Source organism: Tyto alba, unplaced genomic scaffold (assembly GCF_018691265.1).
Source record: "Tyto alba isolate M040663 unplaced genomic scaffold, T.alba_DEE_v4.0 Super-Scaffold_21, whole genome shotgun sequence".
Taxonomy (NCBI): domain Eukaryota; kingdom Metazoa; phylum Chordata; class Aves; order Strigiformes; family Tytonidae; genus Tyto; species Tyto alba.
In genome coordinates this window covers 12,009,941-12,029,968 of record NW_024881295.1, presented here as the reverse complement: position 1 = coordinate 12,029,968, position 20,028 = coordinate 12,009,941, and the positions used below count along the sequence as shown (strand labels likewise).

General features: G+C 38.7%; 1 protein-coding gene across 2 annotated transcripts; it reads left to right on the top strand.

Moving 5' to 3' along the window:
- The first annotated feature begins 802 nt into the window (after positions 1 to 802).
- PYROXD1 (pyridine nucleotide-disulphide oxidoreductase domain 1) lies at positions 803 to 19,604 on the top strand. 2 transcript variants are annotated; one of them, XM_042795179.1, is made up of 13 exons: positions 1,042 to 1,114; positions 3,109 to 3,203; positions 5,291 to 5,371; positions 7,559 to 7,678; positions 9,156 to 9,284; positions 11,142 to 11,215; positions 12,159 to 12,319; positions 13,299 to 13,399; positions 14,689 to 14,818; positions 15,694 to 15,806; positions 17,987 to 18,109; positions 18,388 to 18,525; positions 19,033 to 19,604. In XM_042795179.1, the coding sequence occupies exons 3-13, from the start codon at positions 5,297 to 5,299 to the stop codon at positions 19,279 to 19,281; spliced, it is 1,413 nt and encodes a 470-aa protein (XP_042651113.1). In that variant the 5' UTR covers positions 1,042 to 1,114; positions 3,109 to 3,203; positions 5,291 to 5,296; the 3' UTR covers positions 19,282 to 19,604. The 2 variants fall into 2 exon arrangements, with proteins under 2 accessions (XP_042651112.1, XP_042651113.1); XM_042795178.1 differs by lacking the exon at positions 3,109 to 3,203 and having other exon boundaries at positions 803 to 1,114.
- Positions 19,605 to 20,028: the final 424 nt, after the last annotated feature.

Here is a 20,028-nt window from a genome sequence, read left to right as displayed (position 1 = left end):
GTGATTGATGTCCTGATAGCTACAGGAATGTCTGAACAGGCATCAGCCATAAAATAGCGCAATTTTCTCTGGTGCATGCAATTAGTAGTTTTATCTTTTGTAGCTTATCCCTTCCTCCAAGAGGAAAAAAAAGCATTGAAGGTCAGTGTTGAAATGAAAATCACACATACTAATATGCTGAAAACGCTAAGGTAAACCAGACTGCAAAACTTGAACTCATTTCAAAGCAGCTCATCTCAAACTATAGGCACTGCTGGGCAGTTTATCACCTTTCCTTACTTTGACACGCTTCTCAAGTTAGTGCCACACTTCGTACCCAAGTCTCAAAGAAAGAAAACAGCGAAGCCATTCGCTCCGCTGGCTGAAGAGAAACCCGGGGATCCACCCGCACCCACCCGGCCCTGGCAGGGCCGTGCAGCCCAGCGCCGGGCCCCCCCGAGGGCGACACCTCGGGAAGGGAAAGTCGCGGGGAGGGAGAGGAGCATCCCGCGAACTGCAGCTCCGCGGCCACCCTCACGCCGTGGTCACGGTGGTATCTTTAGTGTTGTGTCCAAAACTGGGCGGGGGGGGGGCGGCGAAAACGCAGACTCTCACATTTCCGTGCTTCTTTTTCCTGATTTCCGGTTAAGGAATGAAGAAAGGCCTGAAGTTTGGGTTGTTTGTTTTTTTTTTTTTTTTTTTTTTTTTTTTCCCTTTGATTTTTATCGTAACTATTTGCTATCTGCTCTCTTCGGTCCCTTGACAAAGTCCATCAAAACCCTTCAGCGTTCAGACCCGACAAGGGGAGAGAGTAAACTCCTAATTAATTGATTAAATAAATAATTAAGCGTAAAAACCTGTTTGGGGGCGGGGCAGCGAGGGGTGACTCACACGCCCCTCGCGCCGCCAGCAGAGGCAGTTTGGGCGCTGCCGCGCGCCGTAGGGAAGTCGCCCTCGTACAGAGCGGCGGCTTTTTTTTTTTTTTTTTTTTTTTAATATTTTTCTTTTCCTTCTCCGTCGCCGCCGTGCTGCTCGGGAGCGGGCGGGGGAAATGGCGGCTGCCGCCCCCGGCGTCGCGCGGAGCCGGTTCGCGGTGGTGGGCGGAGGGATCGCGGGAGTTACCTGTGCGGAGAAGGTAACGGCTGGGGCCGCTCTGCCCGCCCCGCGCATGCGCATCCCACCCCCCCTCAACTCCCGTCCCCCCACACGCCTCGCCGGGGGGTTTCCCGCGCGGCGGCGCGTGGCGCGGCCAGGCTCCGAGGGCGCCATGTTGGCCCCGGCACGGCAGGCCCGGCCCTTGGGCCCCCGCGGCAGGCTCTGCGGCCCCGCGGCGTGAACTGTAGTTTGAGCGTGTCCGGGCCCGCGCGCAGGCGGTGGGGCCTCCCGGCCCCGTGTAACCGCGTGTGAAACCGGCCAGCGAGGCTGCGGGGACCGCTCGGGTCTTTGTGTCTGCTCAGAAACGTCGGTGCTTTCAGGGTCAACTTAAGAACTTCAGTAGAAACAGTTAATTAGATATATCTAGTAATTGCATAAATATTTTCATTTCTACGTTAATTACCTACGTAACCTGATAAGGGCACGCGACAGCTTCATAAAGGGGATTAAAACTTTGTAAATTGAGGAAGCTGGCATTGCTCTATATTGGTCTGGAGGTCAGAAACTTGAAGGAGCACTGCGTGCATTGCTCCTCATAACTGTAAGAGATTGTACCGCAACTACGGTGAAGGCTGCTGTGATATGCCCCTTTTTGTAAAAATACTCTCTATTGGATCCATGTTTGAGGCTGTACACCTGTGAAGATTGGCCAATCTCTTCAGCTTTCCATGAGCTCAAGCTCTAAAAATAAATTTGTTTCCTGGTTTCAAGGTTTTTATAATTTTTAAAGTAACAGTAACTGGAGGTAATTTTGTACCTATAATGTGGAATAAAATGGCGTGGATATTAGTTAAGTGAAGAATATTTTTTGTATTTATAAAGCAGTATAAAGACTCAGATGCATCTATTCTCTGTTGATGAAGTAATAGTATTTCTGACATTGTATAAACTACATGCAGACTAAATTACAAAAAATATTGATACTGTTCACCTTTATGGAACTAGTTTGTTTCTACTATTTATTAGTTTGAGGATTTTTTCCTTTTATTATTCATGTTTAATGTAATATGTGGGCTCCGGTACTGCAGACACTTAAATGCTATGTTAATATGAGTAATTTCTTAAAAGTCAATTAAACTATTCCCATAGTTAAGCCTCTTGTATAGCCCTTTGTGCTTGTAAGAATAAGATTTGGGTCAATATTTAATATTCCCAGAGACTTCCTGTTTTCCTTGAAGTAATTTGGAATTGTATCTAATTGCTATGATCCTGTTTCACAGCACAGTTATTTCTAATATAATTGGATTTCAGTAGTCTTTAAGTTTGCTATAAAAGGGACTAAAATTCAGTGTTTTCTTGGAAATGCTCTTTCCTGTGTTAGTGCCACAGAGTTCCAGCTTTGTTTTCTTCCAAAGTGCATAGAGTGCCACTTACTGCTGTAACTCACACCTCTTTTCTTATAGTCTTTACTTTCTCTCACCATTATTTTTTTCTTGGAAAACTCAGCTGAGATTGTTAATGTGATGACACAGACTTGCTTCTTTTTCTCATCCCTTAGAACTGCAGGAAACAGCAGTGAGTATGAATGGTCTTCTAGCATCTTTTAATTCACCAAGTCCGCTAAAAGTGGCACAGTGTGTTCTAGAAGGATTTCTGTGTTACAAATCCATAGCTGGGGGCATGCTTTAAATAAAAGAAGACAGTTGAACACAATTTCTCTCAGTGCTGGTTTTGAGCAAGTACAATTCTGTGGAACATGGTGGCAATAAACAACTTGTCCATCATATTGCATTTTGGGTATGCATTATATGATGTCTTGTGGGTCAGACTTCTCAGGCAGCTGTGTGAGAACAGTCACTGGATCAAGTCTGTCTCAAAAAAATTCAAATAGAGTTAGTTACTTTTTAAGCACATTTTGAAATATTCTGACAAAATGTCTTAAAAGCTGATGTTTCCTTAAAAGCTTGAGTTAGATTTATTTTCTCTGTCACAAAATGTTTAATGTCTTGCATAATTTCTGCCTTTCATGCTTAGATTGCAACATTTCATTCTGGATTGTGATGACTTCTGTGTTTCCATATGCATGAATAAATCTATCTGGCAGATTTCTAATTTTAGTATTTTAAAAGGTAAAGAAATGCAATAACCTTGATACTGAAAGTCTCAACCAACCTTTAAATCTCGAGGGCAGGGGTGAGCATTTGAGTGTAAGTGATGCAAAGTACATGATGTCAGTCTTAACGTTTTGGGTTACAGTGTGTATCTGATGATTCTTACATGGAATCACAGAATGGTTGGTGTTGGAAGGGACCTTAAAGACCATCCAGTTCCAACCCCCCTGCCACGGGCAGGGACACCTCCCACTAGAGCAGGTTGCTCCAAGCCCCGTCCAACCTGGCCTTGAACCCTTCCAGGGAGGGGGCAGCCACAGCTGCTCTGGGCACTCTGGGCACCCTGTGCCAGTGCCTCACCACCCTCACAGGAAAGAATTTATTTCTTCTCTCTAATCTAAATCTACTCTCAGTTTAAAACTGTTACCTTTTGTCCTGTCACTACAGGCCTAGGTAAAAGGACTCTGTCTTCTAAGGACACTTTATATAATGAAAGGGCACAATAAGGTCTCCCCAGAGCCTTCTCCAGGCTGAGCAACCCCACCTCTCTCAGCCTGTCCTCACAGGGGAGGTGCTCCAGCCCCCCAACCATTGACTGGGGCCCCGCTCTGCACCTGCTCGAACAGATCCGTGTCTGGCTTGTGCTGGGGACCGCAGAGGTGGATGCAGTAATCCAGGTGGGGTGTCTCGACCTGCTGGCCATACTTCTGTTTATGTAGCCCAGGTTACAATTGGCTTTCTGGGCTGCAAGTGAATGTTGACACCCTTATCTAATTCTTCATAAACCGGTATCTCCAAGTCCTTCTCTGCAGGGCTGCTTTCTGCAGTCTCTGCTGATCCTGTTGACTGCCCCAACCCAGGGGCAGGACTTTGCACTTGGCCTTGTTGAATTTCGTTAGGTTCACATGGGCTCACTCCTCATGGGCCTGTCAGGGCCCCTCTGGATGGCATCCCTTCCCTCTTACTAACTGACTGCCCCAGCCAGCTTGGTGTTATTTGTAAACTTGCTGAGGGTGCGTTCAGGCCTACTATCTGTCCTTAATAAAGATACTGAACGTGATAATGTGCTTTCCATAGTGTTCTGTAGTTTTTCTGAGGCTTATTAGATACAGCTGGGAACAGTTACTGCAGCACAGCATGTTACATGTCAACCTTTTTTCCTGTTTTCTGTCAGTGCAAAGCATATAGCTACAGTAAGTGTGAAACACGTTAGGGATTGAGGCTGTAAAGCCTGGATTACATTAAGTTTTACATTGCCTCATTAAATTCCTTTGTATTTGCCAATGTATGACCATGTGAATCTCCCTTAAACCAGCAACAAGGTTTCACCACTTTCACCTTCAGATTATGCTGTTAGAGCACTCCTATCTGAGGCACAGGAGTATGTGTTAGTCCCGTTACAGCTCAGTTGCTCGTGTACAATGTGAAATATACTTCTCGGTGGCTTATACAACCGTTCTGTTCACCTGTAGAATGCTGGTGATGTGGAACCCTGGGTTTTGTCTGTACCTCAGAGATGAGTGGTTTGTACTTGACAGAGCTGATTTATTTTCTGTGGCAGAGCAGTGCGCATTTAAAATTGGAACTCTTCACTTCGTCTTGGGGCCTGTAGAAGTCTTGTATAGCTTAGCAGCACTCTGAAGATGACAATCTGTTTATCAGTTTACTAAATAACATTTAAAATAGCCAATAGGAATTGGCATTTCCTCTGTCAAAACAAAATCTGTGAACAGTTAGTCACTGCTATGCAATAAAAAAATGTACATCCAGCAACTGGGTGTGTCCGGAAATCACGTGATCACAGTCTGTTCTCACAGTTGGCCTTCAGAATGCTGTGAGAATAGTCTTTTGAGTAGGCATGTATGTCATGGCTCCAGTTCCTGAAGATGTATTTGTGTGTGAATGAATTAAAATCTTGCGTCTCCAGATTCTGTTCATTTCAGTCATTATCCTTCCATAACCTTTAAGTAGTGTTTATCCAACAGGATTTTACAAGACTAAAGTAATGTAGTAACATACAACTTTCCACCAATAATTTTATTGTTTTAAAGTCAGAATCTAGTGATGATGGTATTCACTCATCATGGTTTCTGTTTCTTTACAAGCTGGCCATGGAATTCCCATCAGAAGACATTTTTTTAATGACAGCTTCTCCAGTAATAAAAGCTATAACGAATTTCAAACAGGTAAGATGGACTTAATTTTTCTTATGGGAAAACCTCTTCGTAAATTTGTACATGTACAGATTAGAACCTAATCCTGAAAATGCTTATGATTTTGAACTTTTTTTCACATTAGTGTGGCTGCAGTAGTAAGTATTACTAGGACTGATGAGATATTTTAGAGCGATTCATAATCATTAGTAGCTGGTGAATATATTCACAACATTCAAGCAAAGGTTAAACTGAGTATTTACACGGTTGAAGTGTTTTGCAAGTTTTATTTCATATTTTATATGAAGCTTTATTTCACTGCTTTGTTAATGGGTGCTCCATTTTAAGCACTGAAGTATCTTTGGAATAAATTACTTACGAAACTTAGTCTTCTAGTGGCTCTCATATACAGTAGTGTGTTTGAATTTGGGGCAGAAACAGGATTCTGACAAGTTAGAAAAAAATGGATAGCCTGCTCTGAAATTGCCTTTGGCTTTTTCTGCATCTCCAGCAGCTCGTGATTCAATGACCTCTTTCCTGCTTATTTGAAAAAGAAAATAAAATCCGTACATGAGTACAGATTTCTGGCTCGTAGATTCATTAAGCTAGTTTCTCAGAGGTACTCAGATCTGGGAAAGCACTGTTCTTTTTCCCACTCTGAGGGAACTTTAAACTCTGCTGTAGGGCATGGAAAGAGTTGGAGACTGGATCGCACAGAACTCAGGATGCAGAGCTGCCAGCCAGTAAGAAGTTAGGTTTTACTTCTCTGGGAAAGTTAAGATACTGAGAGCTGGGCTTCCACCTGACATTTATATCTGTGACTCTGAAACATGGTATCTAACAGGTGGGACATATCTCATGACAAGTAGAGACCACTCTGCAGTTTATCTGACAGCCTGGTTTTAACATAATTCTTCCTGGTACATAAATGCCTAATTCAAATCACTACAGGAGGAAAATAAAGCACAGAGAGATTTGAACAGCAGTTCTTTGCATTTAGTGGCTGTAATTGGCTATCAGTATCTCTTCGTTTTTGCACTGTGGCTTTTGTTGGGGGCTGATGGGATGCTTAGAATGTAGCTGAGAGACTGAGAGCTCTGTGTGAGACTGTTAGAGTAACACCCAGCTAAAGAATATCTTCTGAGCTTGAGAGTGCTGATAGTAGGGTCATGAGTATCCAGGAAAGACAGTTATTTACATGTTGTAGCGATGTAAAGTCTGTAATTCACACTGGCGGAAGTTTCAGTATGTGAAGAATAAGGGAGTAGCTGAACACTACTTAAAGGCAGCAGCATCTAAGTTTTGGACATGAGCGTCTTAATTTCTGTCTGAATTGCAAGCATGGTGTGGCATCTGCTTCCTAACTGTGTTCCAGAGACTGAATATTCTATAAAGTAGAAGGCCTGGAGGTTCCCATGCAGCTGCTCCCTTCCAGAAAAAAAACCCAAATCAACATACGTGAATGTTTTTGAAGTTCTGGGTTGCCTCTTCCCTGCTCCCCTTGCCCCAGTCTCTGAAATACCAGATAGTGACTATGGATGAAATGCTGAGTAAATCGTTAGAGGTGATCTTGAATCTGTTTTGCCTAAACACTTGTCTTTTACGTCCTGCTTACAAGCTGAACAACAGTAAGCACTTTTCCTGACATAAGGGCCAACTTCCTACAATGAGGGGGTTTTGAATCATTAGGATTTTGGAGAAAATGTCACCATATTTTTAAAAAATAGAATAAAAATATTTATTCTGGACAAAAGTGTTTCCATAATTCTTTAAGCTATTTTGTGCATTTTTTTTTTTTCCAAAAATGCCAAGGAAATGAAGATACTTGCATGAGAGAACATCATTGAGTTATTTTATCAAAGTTACAACAAACAGAAAAACAGGGTCTTAACACTGCATGAGTTAAGTTGAAGTGTTAACAACTGAAATTTATGGAATAAAACATTAGAGCAGCCATCAGGGTTCTCAATTTTGTTTAATCTCTAGCTTTAGAATGAAAATTCTCAGTACTACTTTGACTCTTTACTAGGAATAGGTGTGAAAAGATTGTGTATATAAAAAGGAACTTCTAGTGGTGACATGGTAATGTGTTTTGAGACAATAGGGGCTTTATGTTGTAGGATCTTTACTATAAACGAACATAGCGCATTTTGTTGTAAGATTTAGAAATAGAGATGGATAAATGATTTATATTTTTAAATACTTCTCTTCTTCCTACAGGTCTCCAAAACACTTGAGGAATTTGATGTAGAAGAGCAACCTAGTTCTCTACTAGAAAAACGATATCCCAATATTAAAGTTATACAGTCTGGAGTAAAACAATTGAAAAATGATGAACATGTAAGCATGTTTTCTCCTTTATATGGGTTTTCAAGTTATTTATAAAAAGAATAAATCTAAGAAACAGGTGAATGTTTTAGGTGTGAAATTCTGTTCAAGAACATCTTGGTTATTAAAGTGTTAAATTACCAAAATTACAAGAAAACATTTTGTAAATTTAGTTTCACTTATCACTTACACTGTTATTCAAGTAAAAATATATACAGGGGACAAAATTATAGATCAAAAATAACTTGTTCATTAAGAAACTGTATCTTCTAGATAAAAATCTTTGACACCTTAGCGATACTCCATTGAGTATCTGAAATAGCAGGGAAACCAATGAAACCAATACCATATATCAATGTCTGAAAATTTCTATAACCCTGGATCTCTGATTCCTGAATTACTGCTTGTTGCTACAGAGACCAAAATATTAATAACTTTGTAAAACAAAACAAAACAAAAAAAAACAACAACAAAAAAAACAAACAAAAAACAAAAAACCAAACCCAACAAACCTCTTGAAAGAACCAATATTTCCACCTTTTATTTCTTTGTAGCAGGAAATATGTGAAAAGTATGAGCAATGTACAGCATGTACAGATCTTTGTTACTGTCTACGTCAACTCAACATGTTATTTTTCACTTCAGCATTTATCAGAAACACATTCAGATCCCAAACTTTTTGCCCATTTAAAGTCACAGAGATATGATTCCAGTTAGATTCTGCTAATATTCTGAATCTGATTATATTTTTGTATCATTACTATAATGGTGTTTTAGTTCATGTATGTCTCTGTGGACACAAATATTCCACGTATATGGATTTGGAGGATCTTTTGCCAAAAACCTTTAAAAACCCTCATTGTGCAAAACCCCTGTAAACTCTTTACTTTCTAGTTTGGAAAACAAATAATAAAGTCATAAAATGTTAAAGTTTAAGTATTGTTTGTTGCAGAATGATGTAGCTTGTTTAGTGCCTACCCCTTTTCTTTAGCAAAGAACAGAATTTGGGGTCTTTCCAAACTATTTTAGCCTGTGCCTAGTTAAGTTAACACAGGACTACCGTTGTTGAAATTGTTGAATGAAATTGTTGAATTGTTGAATATATAGGAGTGCACAGGTCTGCATCTATTGCTGAGGGGGGAGAGGTGGGGGGGGACACACGATGAGATGGGACATTTGTCACATAGAAAACATACACTTAGCACGGTGAGTACAGAGTGCCACCAAGTGGTAATCTTTGTATTTGATCTTTGCACTCACTGTGTACACTTTGATCAGTCATATAATGTCATATACTTATGCTTCTAAGTCTGTGGTGAGTGTAATGCAAATAAATGACACAAAATCAATCACAGTATGAAGGGTTCCTCTTTAAGAAGCCAGTTAACAGTTTTCAGTATCTGCAAAATACTGTGACAATAAGGAAAAAAATGCTGATGTTCTTTTAGATGTCTCCAATTGTTTTTTCTTTTCTCTAAATTTTGAACAGAAAATTTTCACTGAAGATGGGAAAGAATATATATATGAAAAACTTTGTCTGTGTGCTGGAGCAAAGCCAAAATTAATTTTTGAAGGAAACCCGTATGTATTAGGAATCCGGGATACTGACAGTGCACAGGTAAGTGTGTTTTGGATTTACTGTTGTATAACATATTCCCACTTCTTCTGCAAAACACAAAAAATGATTGTGGAGTGAGATGGAGAAACATAAGATGATGTTTGTTACTACATATCCTTAAATAGGAACACTGTCAGTAGCAGAGAAATAGCCTTAAAATACCATTAAATAAATTTATTAGTCACTACATTTATTAGGTTTATAGATAGCTCATAGACAGTATTTCTAACATGATAATCTAGGATAAATGGTATTCTTTTACCCTCCAGGCAGAATCCAATCTGAAAATGCAAGCAGGAAGTAGGCACCAGTAGCAGCTTCCCTGAGAAGGTGTATCTGGCACACAGTACGAAGGGCTATTTCTTACAGTGAAAAGCTACTGAAGGACACTTTTCTACGTCTACTGTAGCTTCTCCTCATTGTACAGAAAAGAGTTACAGTTATAGTCAAGGATTTGTAAAAGTTTTCACATGATGAATGACTTAATAGACTAAAACTTCAGTGAGGTTTCACTGCAGCAGTCCTGTAGGATTAAAGGAGGCAAAATGAAAGTGAACGCTGCTTCTCTGTAGTAAGAACTGTAGTTCATCAAATGGAGTTCGATGTTGAGAGTAAAAAAGGAGTTACTTTTTCAAGCAAACTGGAGTCAAACTATGAAATTGTTGTTTATTTTGGATATTAAAACATAACTTGAGTTTAAAAAAAGAAAAAAAAAAGAGAAATAGAAGAAGGGAAGAAAAACCACACAAAGACAGCCCTCAATAAACTTGTCTAAAATGAAGAGCAAGACACCACCTGAGTGGCATCAGTGGTGTCTGGAACCTGTGGGGGTGTTTCAGGGAAGTATCGTCATGTGCTTATCATCTTCTGATGATCTTCTCTGTACATCCACTGTTGGCCACTGTGGGAAACAGTAGAATGGGCTGTCATTTGTCAAGACTGATGTTGAACTTTGAATGATACTGAAAATACTTGTTTCTGGTTTTTGTTGTTGTTGTTTGGGGGTTTATTTTTTTATTGTTTTATGTATTCTAATGGTGATTGGTTGCATTCACTAGTCCCCTCTGATACAATTTCAGTATCCTTCTTTGAAGGGATTAAAAGACTGCAGTTTTCTTGGCCTCTTACAGTTTGTTTTCTGATACAATTAGTCAGGTAAACTGGCAGCATGGATGAACAGATTTTCATGTAATTACAATAGTTGGTCTGATAGTCATGGTTCTTGATTGGTTTGAAAGAAAACACTTGAAGTGGTTATACTATGATCTAAAAAATACTGTCTGGGCTGTATTTTTTTATATTATTATTACTCTCACCACTAAGATGTGATTTGGAGACTTCTTTCTTTCTGAAAATTTTTTGCACAAATAAAATCAGTTCTCAGATTTGCTAAAAATTATTTTTTAAATTCCTGATTTCTGATCAGGAATTTTTAAACACCTAAATTTCTGTATCTTTGCCTTTGTAATGTTATGCAAGTTACTGTGAAAGTTATGCAAGTTGTGATAAAACCGGATTAATCACTATCAGAATGCTAGTGGTCTCTAGGATAGAGAAAAGTCTCCTGGATTCTGTTAAGGGCTCTGTTGAATTGGTTTAAACATAGTTACTTAACTGCTCCTGTCTTAATTTGAGACTTGCAAGGCTGTATCAGTAACTTCATCCCTTAATGGGGTAGAACTTCACATGTTTCATTAGCTTTTGTAACAGATTTTAGCATAAATAAGTGTGTATCATTAGTCTGGGAAAATCAAAATAAGACTAAAAGAATGAGAAAATATTGCAAAGGATATGATGATCAGTGTGAGGCAACATATGATCTAAGTTGTAACTGACTTGTTTCCTTTCTTAATGCAGGCTTTTCAGAAGAATTTGGCTCAAGCTGAGAGAATAGTAGTGGTAGGAAATGGTGGGATTGCACTTGAATTAGTGTAAGTAAATGACAGTTTTAAAGATACATATGCAAATAAAATCTTTAACAATGCAATATTAAATCTAGTGTGCATGAGTTTGGGAAAAAGTTGACTTATAAAATTGTAGTTCTTAAAGCACTTAGAAAAATTGATTAAAATATTTTTTTTTGCAGTATAGCGGTGCTTACTGTCACATAAAACGCAATAAACTTCAGAAGAAGCTTTGACACATAGACATCGAGAATATACAGCATCTTTGTGATTTGGCACCTACAGAGATTTCTGTTAAGAATATTAAATGCAATATTTAAGTTCTAAAACTTGTCTGACTTCTGAGACAGATGTTACAGTAATAAAGAGGCAGCTTATCTTGCATCCAGCCTAATTTAAGTTGATAGAGCTTTTGAAGTGTGGCTTTTGTCACAGGTAGCATACTGAACCATGTGATCCTGCAGTCTGCTAGATTACAGAACCACCTGTATTATGCAATTATATCGTTTTGTTTTGTGTTGAGCATCACTTTTTCACTTTCAGTAAACTGTCCTCTGCATGTCTCTACCTGTTCATGTTCCAGGTAGTACAAACAAGATCCAAATGCCTGTTCATAGCAGTGGGCTGTCTGGCAGAAATACACTATTTTTTTCATTGTGGGGAGCAGGAAATACTATGTCATATTATTATTATAAATTTGATCTGCCTCCCCTCACCCCCTGCCCCAGTTCAGTCAAGACTGTGCTGGTGAGAAAGTATGACCTGTCAACTTAGAAGAGACTTTTTTTTTTTTTTAATAGCTTCCTTATGTAATTATTTAGAAGCAGTAGTGGATTTTATAGGCTTAAAAGTCTTGGATCCCTTATTTCTAGTTTCTGTAATGAAACCTAGCACGCTTCCAGTTGTGCTGCTAAGAGTCAGATCCTTTTCAGGTAGTCTGTCACTTTAACCATTGTTTAAATGTCCACAGGTATGAAATTGAAGGCTGTGAAGTAATATGGGCTATCAAAGACAAAGCCATTGGGAACACTTTTTTTGATGCAGGAGCAGCTGAATTTCTCATTCCAAAGCTAACTGCTGAAAAACGAGAGACTCCAATTGAATGTAAAAGAACCAAATATGCAATGGAAGGTATGGTGGTTTAGTCTCTGAACACTGCAGCAGCAGCATTTAATATTAAAGATAGCACTAAGATCAGTTAATTTAGGAGGCTGTAAATAAGATCTACCATCAATGGCATTTCCCTCTTAAAAAAAAAGGAGATATAAAACTTCATCCAGAATTTGTGTGGACACACAAGAGCATGTGAAAGTTACTTACGAACTGTAAAAGGTGTGCTTATCTTTATATCTGTGCCAACTTTACACTGAATTTTCTGTATTCCACCTGCTGAAGAACTTGTTCTATTTTCTGAAATATTTTAATGTTTTTCTGAATTATGTCAGCATTTTGTAGGATGAGCTCTCCTGTAGTAAGCTATTAGAGGACCAGTTGAAACCTCACAGAACGTTATTACAGATGCAGTGAAACTGCAGTCTTAATAACAACAGTTAACTAGAAATGCATGAATGAACATTACATAAACATATATATGACCAAAATAATAACAAAAAGAAGAGCATGGGTTTAGACTTCAGGTTGGAAGAATAAATCGTAAAAGAGCCGGCCTAAACATCACAAAATGGCACCCAGCATTCTTCATATGTATCATGATATGTTCGTGCAGTGGAGGGGACAGTGCACATTTGCTAGCAGATGGACATTAATTTAAATAGTAGAAGTGATATTAAGCAACTAAGTTTACAGTGGGTCTTAGAACCCTGGTGCTGTTGGGGTCTGTCTGGCTGTTCAGGGTCCATGCAGGCACTTAACGGTGGTATGGTTGTTTCAGAGATGAGTGAAGTAATGAAAGGCATAAAGTTGAAAGTGTTAAAAATACTGGCTTGGAGTCTGATTTGTCTGCAAATTAATGTTTTTGGGACATTATGTGCTTTTGTCTTCCCTTTTGGCAACCAGGTCATATTTCTCTTAATTGAGAATCCTTGTTCTGAATTCTGTGGGCAATGACATATGCATGCTAAATCTGATGTTCTTCATCTCTTTCCTTCAGGAAGTGAGGAAAAAGAAAGACCTATAGCAGCATCTGACAAACTGGGCAGTGCCTTAGGCCCTGACTGGCATGAGGGCTTGCATCTTAAAGGGACTAAAGAGGTATGGTCATAATCTTCCTTACACATTTGTTTAAATGTTGCTTTAAGTGGGTAAGGATGACAGAATGTGAAATGTCGTGTGCAGGATTATTAGAAAAATAAAAATAAAATGCACCTGCACTGATTCTCCTATCAGAATTAAACAGGAAAGTATGTTAACAAAAATAAAGTAATTTTCTGCTTTAGGAAGAAGGCGGCTAATTGGATCCACCGGCCTGGCTGGCTTTAGCAATTTGCTCTTCAGATTGAAGCATAATCGTTGATTTGCATATTTCTGTGGAACTGGTGTCAATCCTAGCTTTAACCAGAAGCAGTGGTACCTCTATTGGCCTGATTTTAGCTGCCATATGTATTTTTCTTATGTGAAAAATAGGACATTAGGATTTGTACAGAGGTACAGGGAAACATCAGTCTCCTGTCACAGCAGATAATGAAATGCAAAATCAGTAGTGGATATGAGCATTGTGAAGAGTTTAATGTTTGAAATAAAGTAAAAATTGTCACATTTCATAGTTTTTTAATTAGTTTTTTTATTTATTAATTTCTTAGCTGTTAGGTGTTTGCATCTGTTACATGCATTCAAAAAAAAAAAGACTTTTCAAAGATGATCAGTCACAGATTCTACAGAAATGGCTTTACCAACTAAAGGATGTTTAGCATATTTAGCAAATTAACCAGTGGTATTTTGACTGTTGAAGGCTGGGGAAATTTGCTTGTTTAGTGGAGAATAAAATCATTCAAGGTCTAAACCCACAAAATAGTTTAGAAAAACAGGTAACTTTCCAACTTCTGTCTAGAGCTCTGAGTAGGAGTGAGTAGTCGAAATGTGGGCAGATGGAACAGGACATATTTTCTCTTTCTTTTTACCTCACTTAGAACATAAACATGTTATTACAATTTAATTCATGATAGAAAAATGAAGGATTTGAAATCCTGAAAGATAGAAAAGATAAGTGTACTTCCTTCTGTTCTCACAAGTTCTGAATTCTCTTCCTGTAAATTCAGGGGAACTTGAATTTCTGTCATGCCAGAAAAAGCTAAATTGTCATGAAATTTCAAGGAATATCAGATATCTGCTGAAAAAGCAAGTAAATTGCCATTTGCTATGGTTAGAGCTGTGACAAAAAAAGGAAAAAGTGTGGGAACTCAGCTAATGTGTCATGCTTTAGGACAGGATATATGTTTGGGTTTTTTTCCAGTTTAGTAACGTTGAGTTAGGTGAAGGTATACTTGCTATTAAAAATATTCTTATTGCTAATTATGTTTACAATTTTGTTAATCTTTATTTAGTTTTCTCATAAAGTACATATTGAAATACTATGTGAAGTAAAGAAAATACATTTACAGCAAGAATTTATACAACTGCAACGGACTTCTTTGACTTTTCCTAAGGAAGAGAAAAATGTAGAACCAGATGAGGGTAAGTGTCAGAGCTGATTAGAAATAACGTGTTGAAAATAAAGTAGTGCTGGAGTACGTTTGATCTTGTTTGCTGTTCCAGAGCAAATACAGATTTGGAAGATAAATCCTTTATTTCTATAAATTAAATTGAGCTCTAGCAATTTATAGTAGTTGAATTTGATTTAGGGGCTACAGTTAAATTACTAAAAGTTATGGGTCAGACTCTTTTTTTACAAAGTTACCTAAATCCTATATGCAGAATATTACCTCCTACAGTCCAATTAATAGTGGAATTAAAACAGAAGCAAAAAAAAACCCCAAACATTTAGTATCAAAACTGAAGTAATTCTTCAAAGAAAGTATCACTTGTTTCATGAATAATTCTATCTATAAATTCCAGTGAATGAAAATTAATATTTGAAATACTATTTTAATAATCAGTTACTTCCAGCATAAGATTCTAGAAGGCCTTATTTCTGATGTTCTTTCTGCTTTTGGGGCATTTCCTGTGCATTTGTATATTTATATATAAAAGAATATTTGGCAGTTATGTACTTCAGAGAATATCCCATGGGTCTGAAGCAGTGACAGGACACAGTATTTTCCCCATACAAATGACGGCTTTGATTTAGGAAAATTCTAGAGAAAGTTAATACTAGGACTTGGAGCTAAGCCCCAATCTCGTTTTTTCTAGTTCTGAGTGAAGGTAAGAAATGTTATAGGTAACCTCTGATTATTTTTTTTTTCTTCTTTTTTTAAATTTTTGTTTTTCCCTACCTAGTCAGCTAGATATCTCAAAAGGATTTTTTTCATTTCATATCTTATTATAAAACATAATTAATAAAATAACTTACATTGGTTACATTCTCAGGGCAAAATTTTCCCTTTTTTCAGTGCTATGGCCTGTATACGTGGAGTTAACTAATGGAAAAATTTATGGATGTGATTTCATTGTCAGTGCAACCGGAGTTGTACCAAATGTTAAACCATTTCTTGATGGCAATAATGTAAGTATACTGATTTCTTTTGAAGTTGTTTTTTTAAGTAAGGTTTTTTCAGCTGGTTTATGCTTCTACTGTGACATGGAACACTGATTGCTAAAGGTTTTGAATGTTGTAGAGCATTTCAAAATAAGGCAGGTATGTTGGTATTGGAAATACCGAACATATTAAAAATTAATTTCTTTTATGTTCCTGGCTTACTATGTTGCTCCTCATATGTACCAATACACAGTCTATATAAAATATAAATTGTTAAGTTTAAGCCCATACAAAGAGAGAAAAACATTTGTATAATTGGTTAATGTGGCAACAATTTAGAATAACTTTTGTGTTGATTCTGCACCATATTCTTATCTTATAAATCTTAAGCACTTCCTTCCCGGGAGAAACTTTTACTTCCAGTGTTCATCATCTGGGAACCTGAGCTATAAAGGTGCTCATATTCATGAAGGGAAGTTACACTTTGAATCAGCATCTGAATGTGGATGATGGTTACAGAGTTCATAGCTGCCGTGTGAATTCTCAGGCCCTGAGATCTTTCTGTCTCCATGTTAGGTGCCTGGTTTAACCCCGGGCCGGCAGCTCAGCCCCACAGAGCAGCTCCCTTACTCCCCGCAGTGGGATGCAGGAAGAGAGTGGGAAGCGTTAAAAGTGAGAGAACTCGTGATTTAAGACAAAAACAATCTGGGCAAAGCAATATGAGGCACTCATTCAGTGCTTCCCATCGGCAGGGAGACGTTCAGCCATTTCCAGGAAATCGGGGCCCTCAGGCGAACGGTCGCTTAGGAAGACAAGTGCCATAATTATGGACGTCCCCCTTTCCTCCTTCTCCCGCCCCCACAGTTCTGGCTGAGCACATGGCGTGATGTGGAATATCCCTCGGGTCAGTGGGGGTCAGCTGCCCCAGCTGGGTCCCCTCCCCGCTTCTGGTGCACCCCCAGCCTTACTGCTGGCAGGGCGGTGGGGGAAGCAGAAGGGGCCTTGCCTCTGTAGGCGCTGCTCAGAAGCAAATAAAACATCCCTGTGCTACCAGCACTGTTCTCGTCACAGGTCCAAAACACAGGCCCATACAAGCTACTATGAAGAAAATTAACTCTACCCCAGGCAAAACCAGTATGTTAAGGTATTTGGTTATTTTGTGGTTCCTTCTGATTAGAAAGTAAAATGCTATCCTCTGAATAAAGCAGAAGAAAATTATGAAAACATACATCTGATGTTGAGCCATGAAATATTTCAGGGCCTATGTTATAAAGTTAGATTAGGAATTAGAAAATACCATTGCAAATACCTGGCCTTGGCAAAAATACAAAATAAACTCTTAAGACTAAGTGTCATTATAACATTTGTAGTGTGATTTGAAATTTGGCAAGGTCAGGTATTTCCCTGCCTAGGTATCAGTAATAATATTTGTAAAATCTATGCTATGTTTTAGAAATGCTGCTTAATGCTTTGTATCTTACCATGGAGGTTTTGCTGCTCTGGGTAGTCTCACATTAAATAATTTCATTCAGTATATAATGCTGTTCTAATATTTTGTTTAATACTTAGAGATGTTTTAAAGGGTATGTGAAGGTCAATTGTAAAATGCAACACTAATCTGTTCTTAAACTTGGTGAGGAAAAAAATGCAGAGATTGCTAGGAAACTCTGCTTTTGTAGGCTAATTTTGTCTTTGCTTATTTGAAGGGTTCTAGGTTTGATAAGATTCGGAAAAATTCTGAAGGGGGCAGGGTTGCATTATAATATGGAGAAGTAATACTTGATAGGTAGACAGTTGTGAAAAGTACTTCGTTAGGGCACTCTTCAGGAGATCCGTGTTCTTCCCTTGAAACTGAAGGAGTCTTGAGATTGTGAGGTTTGAACAACGTGTTTCTCTTGTAGTTACCAGTCTTTTCTAATTGATTAGGTGGGGGAGTAAAGAGCCATAAATTGTTTTCACTGAATTACCTTTTTCTCTGTTGCTACATGGCATCCAGAAGAGCATCTTGCTGGGTTCCCATAGTATTTATTCATATAATCTTATAACTTCAGATGTTTTAATTAAGCAGAATAGTGAATTTACTGACTTTTTTTTAGGAACTTGCCGTTAAAAAGTAACAAATAAGATGACTGCTTAACATGGATGAAGTTGAATTACTTAGTTTAAATTACTATCTTTCTTATTGCTGATCTGTGCAAATACTTCAGTTTGCTGTAGGTGAAGATGGAGGTCTTAAAGTAGATAAGCACATGCGCACATCCCTGCCAGATATATACGCAGCTGGCGATATCTGCACGGCGTCGTGGGAACCTAGTCCAGTGTGGCATCAGGTAAATCAAATCACACGATCATGTGCTCAGCAGCAGCCTGATCTACAAAGTAAACCACACACTGTTACACAGATGGGAGAAAGGAAAGTTTAATTGAAGCGGAAACCAGTGAACAAGCAGATAATCCTGGGTGTGTTGATGACAGATAATTTTATCCACGTGGCCGATAGCCAAGCCGTTCAGCCTTTCTGAGTACAATGGAAATACGTAGTACGCATTGATGAGAACAGAGAGTTGGTCATTGCACAGTGGTTTTAAATCTTTTTTGTATTTTTTAGATGAGACTGTGGACTCAAGCTAGGCAGATGGGATGGTATGCAGCAAAATGCATGGCAGCAGATACTTTAGGAGAATCTATTGATATGGATTTCAGCTTTGAACTATTTGCTCATGTTACAAAATTTTTCAATTACAAGGTAAATACAGTCTAATAGTCTTAAACCACTGAGTAACACATACTGTTTGCTTATATTTGCTTGCCAACACTGAGCAGATGCTTTAATATTGACAAAACAGTTTCCAATGTGTAATTTGTCTTTGTTTAGATTTTCTCCATTCATAACTAACTTTGCTAAAACTGAAGAGGGCAGAGATCTTTACAGACAGATTACAAAATTGAACTAATGACAGCTGATCTACTTTGCATCTCTGTATGTATTCAATTTCATGAAGTTTCCATTCATGGATAAATTCAACACAGCTCAGTGTGGCAACTGGTTTGTTACTGGGTTTTATGTATGATATTTCAAGGTGAAGGTTTTTAATTCTGTTGTGGGTTTGCAAGCCAGTGAAGAGGGGAGGTTCCCTAGGGACAAATATTTCCCTGTTTACATCAGTCGTTTGAAGCTCAGAACTGTTACCAGCAGAGATACTAAAAATCACTGCATGTTCTTAAGAGTGCTTTTTCTTTTTCCTTCTGCTAGGTGGTGGTTTTGGGAAAATACAATGCTCAAGGCTTGGGTTTAGACCATGAACTGATGCTGAGATGTACCAAGGGACAAGAGTATGTTAAAGTAGTGATGCAGAGTGGCCGAATGATGGGAGCTGTGCTGATTGGTGAAACGGACTTGGAAGAAACCTTTGAAAATTTAATTTTAAATCAAATGGATCTTTCAGTTTATGGTGAAGATCTCCTGAATCCAGATATTGATATAGAAGATTATTTTGATTGAACAAAACCTCATTTCAATTTTGTATGAAGTTTTGACACTGGATTACCAGAAATGAGGGATAAATGGAATGCCATACTAAGATTTTGTGTTGATTTTGTCAAAATACTGACCAGCAAATTAAATTAATCTGTGTAGAAATGCAGCAACAAAAGCAAGTGGATTAGCGTTGGCAGAGTTTCCATCTAGATTAGATAAGCATATGAGAACAGGGCTTTAACAGTCTTGAACTGTGGGCTTTGCTCTGCTGTTAAGAAAGCACTGCGTTCACTTGAATGCAAGGTAGGCTTCATGTTTTAAAAGTAAATAAAACACGTTAAATGCCATGCCTGCCTCAGAGCTCTCTTCTTCCCCAAACCATGCATAATTCATCTGCCGGGGTTACCAGAGCTGGTTTCCCCCCCCGCTAAGCCAGGGTGCTTTGATGGAATGGTGCTGCCTTACCTGCCTGCAGCTGCCTCCTCCCAGGCGTGTTCTTATGAGTGCTTTTGCCACTTGCTTTTGCTCGGGTGAATGTTTACATGGCAGCCACGCAGTGTGTTACCATCCCGATAGCTCAGACCTCTGAGTGTGTGCCATGGGTTTCCAGACTCCTGTTCCAGCAAAGGGCGGCCGCTCTGGCAGGCTGGCTCAGATTAACAGGGGAGATCTGTGCTCGTAGCTCTCACTACCCAGAAATACAGATAGCAAGATGGAGGCCTTATTTTCTCTTCCCCCCTACCCCATAAGTTTATTTCTGAAAGAAACGTA

What these genes read in the sequence shown, in the direction of transcription:
- PYROXD1 (XM_042795178.1), top strand. Translation starts at nt 1,031, where the DNA reads ATGGCGGCTGCCGCCCCCGGCGTCGCGCGGAGCCGGTTCGCGGTGGTG. An exon ending in GGGATTGCACTTGAATTAGT is followed by an intron (nt 11,216 to 12,158) that starts GTAAGTAAATGA and finishes AAATGTCCACAG; the next exon opens with GTATGAAATTGAAGGCTGTG. An exon ending in AAATGTAGAACCAGATGAGG is followed by an intron (nt 14,819 to 15,693) that starts GTAAGTGTCAGA and finishes CCCTTTTTTCAG; the next exon opens with TGCTATGGCCTGTATACGTG.